General features: G+C 41.0%; 1 protein-coding gene across 1 annotated transcript; it reads left to right on the top strand.

Moving 5' to 3' along the window:
* Positions 1–756: 756 nt before the first annotated feature.
* nop14 (NOP14 nucleolar protein homolog (yeast)) lies at positions 757–7605 on the top strand. Its single transcript, XM_010765984.1, has 15 exons — positions 757–913; positions 1310–1492; positions 2226–2360; positions 2532–2673; positions 3002–3150; positions 3599–3730; positions 3862–3984; positions 5001–5132; positions 5264–5588; positions 5773–5903; positions 6013–6098; positions 6218–6353; positions 6689–6790; positions 7106–7259; positions 7442–7605. The coding sequence occupies exons 2-15, from the start codon at positions 1310–1312 to the stop codon at positions 7603–7605; spliced, it is 2094 nt and encodes a 697-aa protein (XP_010764286.1). The 5' UTR covers positions 757–913.
* Positions 7606–8134: the final 529 nt, after the last annotated feature.

Raw genomic sequence — 8134 nt, 5'->3', positions numbered from 1 at the left:
CCTATACATCAAGAATTTCTAAAATAATAGAAATAAATCATTTATTTTTTTCAACTGTTTATTAGTTGATGGAAACACAAATACATGGGATTCAAAACAAATCTTAAGTTGACTAAAAAAATATATAAATATATATGTATACTTTCATTAGGTATAGTTTTTATTTACCATAATGTCATGGCCTGGTGTGATATTAATACAGTATGGCCACTGGGCTTATTGAATCTCCAGTTAGCATCTCTGTGCGGCTGTTCTTGAGCCAAATGCTCACATCATCATGCTAATATGCTAGGCTAACATCATGTTCACCTGGTTAAACACTTTGTTGCAGTGTTGCATCTCCTGATTATCTGTCTCTATTTATGTAATGTAATATTAATATCCAGTTTACTCATGGGTGGGCCACTTCAAGTGCATTGGACTGAAATAATGAGTTTTCCAGTTGGCAGAGAAGAGATTGATAATGGATGTAAAGGTTATCAGTAAAGTGTATTCAGTGGTGGAAATGGATACTCAGGTCTTCTATATAAGTGGCAACACAACAGAGTAGAATACTATCTCACAAGTAAAGGTCATACATTCAGTAAAAGTACAAGAAAAAGTTAAAGTACTTATTATGAAATGGTACATGAACGTGTAACCTTCCCTTTAACTACAGCAGTAAATGTAGCCTACGTAGGTCCTTGTATATAATTTCCATCGCTGGGGGCGCTGTGGGGAATCTGCGTCACTCTTATCTGCTTCCTTCTTGTTTTCAACTTTGACCTGAATCTTGTGCACGCTGGAAATGGAAACAACGTGGAGAGTAAACGTTTAAAGTGTTGTTTATTACATTTCCAGTTGGCTGAGGCTTATTGCCTCATGTTTTCTTCCCTCTGGATTTAATAACTCGACTCCTCAATCCGGCTGGAAGGTAAACGCTGCGTCTGTGTCCGTTTGTTTACAAGCGGTTGACTCCTCAAATGAAGCTAGCTAGCTATAAAGTAGCTCCAGTTTTTGCATTTTTGCTCGTATTACTTGATATCATCCCATGTAATACTTCTGCTTCTATGGATATGTTACAGGCACCTATTAAATGTATTGTTAACCAACATGCCCCCAAGGCTAGCTGTTAGCTAACGTTAACCAGTGTAACTAGTAACCAGACTTAACTCATGCAGGAGATATGTGTTATAGCAGCAACAACTCAAAATGTCATTTAATTTAATACTTAATTGTTTATATAATCAGACATTTAATTCAGTCCCTCAGATGATCAGGGTCGTAAATGTCAGTGTTGTCAATTATAAATAAATTGTATCTGTTACAGATGGGGAAGGTGCCAAAGAAGAGGAGCATGGCTGACAAGGTTCGCAAAACCAAGACCTCTACAGAGATCAAAAACAACCCCTTTGAAGTGAAGATCAACAGGAAGAAATTTGACATTTTGGGGCAGAAATCCAAGCATGATGTGGGTCTGCCTGGTGTGTCTCGATCCAAAGCCATTAATAAGGTAAGAGGAAATCTCATGTTATATTTCGTACACATTAACCAGCTTCTCCCTCTGCAAGGAACTATAGAACCAAAACTAATTCAGCTACCTTCTGTTTCTACACTCATATACACACCATTAGTGATTTTTACAGCACTTCATATAAACTAAGAACATGTTTAACATAAGCTGCATAACACAAGATCAATAGCATATTTTTATATAATTCATTTGGTCTAGAGTGTTTGGTTAGTTATTTGCCCGAGTGAAAAAAATAAACAGTGAGATTTTAAATGAGGGATAATATATTTCAGATGTTTACTCGGAGGAACAAAGGTTTGGTGTTCATTCTACAAACAGAGAATATTCTGCAGTCTGGTAAAATGATATATAAATGAAAGTTCTTCTACTGTAGCACTGTATCTGTCAGCAATGTTGGGTCACAGCTCATCATCCATTTAACACTTTCTGTGCTGTGAAGCCTGGTGCTCACAGTATCATGCTGAGAGAGGGATTCTCTGCACGAAAGAGGAAAGAGAGCTTTGCAGGCACTAAGAAATTAAAGTGAGGTTTAAAGTTTAGGCTGCACACTCGATTCAATGCTGTTATTATTTATGTTTTTGTATGCATCTATTTATTGTTTCTCTGCTTGTCAGGTCTGATCAGTGAAGCATGAACATTCTTACTCAAAGAGGACATTTCTGTAATGTTTTATGGATATAAATCACATGCAATTTTTGTTTTGGATCTGTAGAGAAAAGACACCCTCCTGAAGGAATACAAACAGAAGGGCAAGTCCAGCAAATTCATTGACAGACGCTTTGGGGAGTATGACACCAATATGGCACCAGAAGACAAAATCCTGCAGAGGTTCGCCATGGAGAGACAGGTCAGTGATGTCATGATGTGCATTTAGTAACATTACTGCCTAAGGTCCGTTTGTCCCTACCGCTTCTGTTCCTTTTGTAACTTTTGAAATGTAACAGGATTAATCATTACTCTCGCAACAAATGTCACTATGTTTACCACACTCTCAGACAATCTTTGTTTTTTTGTTCAGCGTAACCATGACAAGAAGGATGTGTACAACCTGAACGAGGAGGAGGAGTTGACCCATTACGGCCAGTCGCTGGCTGAGATGGAGAAATTCAATGACAACGTGAATAGTGATGATGAATCAGAAGAGAAAGGTCTTCTTTCAGGTGAGCATTTCTGCTAACACCAGATGTTCAGAGCTGCAGTTGTTTGTGAAGAAGCTTATAATTATTCAGCATCTGATTGTTTGTGTTTACTTCTTCAGTCAAGCCTGCCATGGTCAAACCTTGTCAATATTTGTACAGAAATCTTTGTGTTGCAATTTAAAAACTAGAAACATACATATAGCAACTTTATATGATTGCAACTTAATTCTATTTAACGTAGTGGTTGTTAATTTGAGGGTTAATCGTTCCCAGCCACCAACTGGATGTTATAAGCCATGTTATAGAGAGCTAGTTCATAATAGTGACACTATTTCTCTTTCTCATCTAGCCGAGCTGACTGCCTCCCACTTTGGAGGAGGGGGTCTCCTCAGAAGGAAAACATCAGGGGACCAGGAGGGGGGGGAAGAAGGAGCCCCGAGGGCCAAATCCAGACAAGAGCTGATTGAAGAGCTCATCCAGAAGTCCAAGCAGGAGAAGGTGAGCCGAGAACATGAACTGTGATCAATTAGTTTCACAATGACCTTTTCATCCTGTTCAACATTGACATGACATTGACAAACATAGTTGCTTTTACGTCTTGCTTCTGTAAAAAAAAAAAAAAAGTGCAGCACATCCACAACTGGAAATAGTCCAAAATAAAGACACCATTTACCCTTGTTTGTTTTAATTTTGGCAAAAGGCTGTTGTTTAAGGGAAGTAAATGCATTTGTAATACAAATGAATGAGTATTTATAAGCTAACTGCTTTTTAAAGGTTAATTAGTAGGAACCAATGATTAATCAACAAGCTAGGGAAGTTTGGAGATACTGACACTTTTTTTTGGTTTTGTTTTTTAATGGGAGTTATTAACAGTAACACAAATATATAAAGCGCATCCCATCAGCCTTATATCTTAAAGACCTTAACTTCTTCCATTTGTATTCAGCGAGACCGACAGGTGCAGAAAGAGGAATCGCAGGTGCTGACGGAGAAACTGGATCACGACTGGAAGACCATCCAGGCTCTGATGGTGAAGAAGATTCCCAGAGCAGAACGTGTCGAGGAGGAGAAGCCCAAGGTACATTTCCCCACTGGGACAAATAAAAGAGATCTTCCTTTGAAAATGTATGTTCCACCATGAAATGACCTGAAAGATGTCAGTGGCAGAGCCTGATACTTCGTTGTTCTCTCTCCGTTGTGCATCTCCAGTTGGAACAGTATGACATGATGGTCCGAGAGCTCGTGTTCGAGATGAAGGCTCAGCCCTCAGAGAAGCTGAAGACCCCCGAGGAGGTCGCCCGGGAGGAGAGGGAGAAGCTGCAGAAACTAGAGGTATTTATCTTAGACAGCTGTTTTGTCATACTTAATACTTTACGATAGGGATGTCCCGATCACCTTTTTTTGCTCCCGATCCGATTCCGATCATTTGATTTTGACAATTTGCCGATACCGATTTTTCCTGATCCGATCTTTATGCAATGCATTAAGAGAAAAAAAGCATTCAAGTTGTCCCTTAAGGTTATTTTTTTATTTAAATTGGATATTCTATCCAGCATGGATATAGCTTCTTTCTTTCACAGCAGCATTGGATCANAAGTAAGTTAGAATTTTTAACACTTCCGGTTCCTTCGACAAAAAGCAATGCAATTTCTCCATAGGATTTTGGAAAATAGCTCCAAATAAGGTCTGTGTTTGACACAAATTGAAGAGACAGATCACGTTTTGTTCTACGACATTAAATACATCAGCAGTGACCCACTGGTGATTTCTGAAGAGTTTAAAATAAAACGTTTTACGTCATTACACGTAAACACTCCCGCTAAGTTTGTTTGCCCTGTTCAGCTTGAAAGCAAGTACCTGCGCTCTTGCAAACTGGGGGATGCTGAGGGGGCTGCAGCACCCCCATCTGCGAGGCTCCACTAGCACCCGCAAAAACCTTCATAACACACTAGGGGACGGGTAATAACAGGAAAAGCATGGCATGGGACCTTTAAGAAACGTTTATCTGACCGGCTTCTTCTCTATGATAACATGGACAGAAGCTAATGGTATTTGGAGCCACTGACCAAAGTGACAGCCATAACATAAATGCTCACCTGAATCAAGGTGTTGACATTCATACATTTAGTTTGTTAGTAGGTTAACATTNTAGAGATGTCCCGATCCGATCACTTGATCGTGGATCGGAGCCAATCACGTAAATCCCGATCCCCGATTTTTTTCCTCCCGATTCCGATCTTTTGAAAATCACGTGATTGGCTCCGATCCACGATCAAGTGATCGGATCGGGACATCTCTACTTTACGATAGTTGTTCTAATACATTTCCTTTGCTCTGTTTTTCTCCAGGCGGACCGTCTGAGGAGGATGATGGGAGATCAGGTCATGGAGAGTTCACAGAGTCAGACTCACATGTCAGCTGATGACCTCAACGACGGCTTCATCCTGGATAAGGACGACCAGAAGACCCTTTCTTACCAGGTAAGGGACAACGCAAAGCTAGAAGAAGGGTTTCTTTGATAAAGAACCAGTTTATTTCTGGAATATTCTTCACCTTTGTTCTTTAAAGGTTAATACAGAATGTGATTTTAACTCATTCATTTTGTGTCCAGGATGGAAAATGGAACATTGAAGAGGAGAAAGGGGAAGATAAGGATGGAAAGGGAGAAGAGGGAGAGGAGGAGGAATCAGAGGCAGAAGAGGGAGATGAAGAAGAGGAGGAGGAGGATGATGATGAAGAGGAGGAGGAGGAGGAGGAGGGCAGTAGTGAAGAAGAAGAAGAAGATGCGCACTCTGACCTTGAGTCCGAGCAAGAAAGCGAGGATGAGGAGACACAACAGGAGGAAGAGGAGACCAGCGCCCAACCGAGTCTGAGCAAAGAGGAGCTGAAGGCCCAGCAGGAGGCCGCGAAGGCAGAGCTCCCGTACACATTCACTGGTAACTACACACAACAACCATAAATAAAATGTCAACGAAAAGTAAAGAAAACTACTTTTATTTCTGTTATTTTCTTTACTTGCATTCTCTATTGGAGTTGATCTCTGCTCGTCATCAGAAATAGACATTTCCGCATTTTGAGTAAATCTGATATCTATATGACCACCATTCTCTGTGTTTGTAGCTCCAGAGAGCCTTAGCGACCTGAAGGATCTGCTGCAGGGTCACACCCCCGACAACCAGCGCATCATCGTGGCCAGGACTCAGAAAAGCAACCATGCTAGTCTGGCTGTAGGCAATAAGCTCAAACTGCAGGTACGCTATAGTAGGCTGCATATTCTCTTCTGTATTGTGCTGTCTCTTTTGCCAGTTTTAGGGTGCGTCTGGTGCAGTATGAACTCTAAATATTATCCGTTTGTCTCAGAAACTGTTAGGCTTCCTGTTGGAGTACGTTGAAGATCTGGCCACCAGGAGTCCCCCTGAACTCACCACCATTGATAAGCTCATACCGTGAGTTCAAAAAGTGGCTTTCCTTCCTATGCTTTACCTCCTGCTTCAAATGTTTTTTGTCCTAGAAATGAAACACACCTGATCATTCCTTCTTGTTCTCTCTCTCTCTCTCCGTGTAGAGAGTTGTACACTTTGTGTCAGATGTTTCCGGAAGCAGCCTGTAAGACAATGCAAAGCATCCTGGGAGACGCTGGACACAGCACGGAGGAGGTGCTCGAGGTCAAAGGGCATCTTCCTTTCCCAACACTAGACATGGTATGCACTGCAGTGAATAGTGAAAACATGTTGAATGTTCAACAGGGTGGAAGTAGATTTGAGATGTTTATATGTTAGTTGACATTCTGGCATGTGAGGGGGTTACAATAAAGTCAAAATTAAAATGTAGTGACATTTGAATTTACATATACAATACTATTTTATCTTTGCTGGATGTGTTATTCTAGTGTTTCTTCCTCAATTGTATTTTTCTTGAGAAAACACCCTTTTGATATCAGATGAAATGTTGCCTTTGCTATTGTTGTTAAATGGAAAAGGTTCTTCCTCAGTTTATGACAAATGCAGCTTCAGGATGTTTTGTTTTTGTGTTTCAGATCGTTTACCTGAAGTTGACAGCCCTTCTGTTTCCTACGTCAGACTTCAGACACCCGGTCACCACTCCTGCACTGCTGTACATCAGCCAGGCTCTCACCAAGGTACACAAAGTCTTCTTTTGTTATTGTCTGTATATTCAAAGCTTGTTTTTAAATGTTTTCACTGTACCGGCTTCTAGGGAGATTTCACCATACCCCATTCTGTTTCAATTCAGCCTTCCTGCTATCACTAGTCATTTTTGTGTGGATTTTCTCACAAAAATGAAGTTTTCAAAAGCACATAAAGCTCCACTGTTGTTTTCCTATCTTTTAAAATATTGCATGGTAATTATGTTTGATTGTAAAAAATGGATGTCTGTTTTTTTTTTTAGCAATTTAGCCATAATTTGTTTCTGTGTGTATTTTGCGTGTCTTCAGTGTCCAGTGAGATCCCTACAGGACGTGACGTCAGGGTTAGTGCTGTGCTGTCTGGCGGTGGAGTACGTCTCCTTTTCAAAGCGCTTCCTGCCTGAGCTCATCAACTTCCTGTCTGGAACGCTACATCTGGCTGTACAGGACAAGACCTCTCTAGGTACACGCACTATCATGTTTAACGGCACATTTAATTTGTTCTGCTTACTAATCAAAGGAAGTTGATTTCATAAATAAAGACACTCGCCAAATCCAAAAAGGACTTACGTTTAACCACTCATTTAAATACTACTCAATTAGTAGGGGACTCCGCTCTCATGCCCTTTGACCTCTGTCATGCAGGTTACATCGTGGTGCTGCCCTTCAGGCCTTCAGGGAGGTGCAGTGATCTGCTGGTGGTGTCAGACTCTGAGTCCTGCAAGAGCTGGAGCCTGAAGAGCCTTCCACTGTCTGCGGCCCAACACCTGGAGCTGAAAAATAACCTGGACAAAGACCACCACAGGTAGGAGGGGACGGACAAGAAATGTATTTTACAGTATTCTACAAAATGTTATATATAATATAGTAATTACTAATCTTCCGTCGTTGTATAGAATTAATGAAGTAGGCTAACTGTACTCTTGAAACACTATTTTAATTTAAGGATAGGTTTTTAGAAATGTTTTCCAAGTTTATCCTACAACATATCAAGGGAAAATGTTTGGGGCGGACGGGTTGGTGGCAGGGGCGGACTGGCCATTGGGAATACCGGGAGTTCTCATTCATAACACTCCGTTCGATGTCTCACTATGGGATGCGCCTCAACGCGTATGCAAACAGAAGCATCAATCTCATTACGCCAATCCTGATTGGCTGGTGATCTTGACGTCTACGTCAGGGAATCCACCAACCCTTTAAGTAGCTTGCGCTACGTTGCAGCGTCATTCAAAATAATCACCTCTTCTCGCTTCGCCTTAGCAAGAAGGGCCGTCTGGTGAGACATCTCACTTCATGTTACTCTGAGAACTGGGGTTACGTAAGTAACCTATAGTTCTC

The sequence above is a fragment of the Notothenia coriiceps genome, unplaced genomic scaffold (genome assembly GCF_000735185.1).
Source record: "Notothenia coriiceps isolate Sejong01 unplaced genomic scaffold, NC01 NC01_scaffold00002846, whole genome shotgun sequence".
In the NCBI taxonomy this organism is placed as follows: Eukaryota; Metazoa; Chordata; class Actinopteri; order Perciformes; family Nototheniidae; genus Notothenia; species Notothenia coriiceps.
The sequence above is the reverse complement of the archived record's forward strand: the minus strand, read 5'-3'. Positions and strand labels throughout refer to the sequence as shown.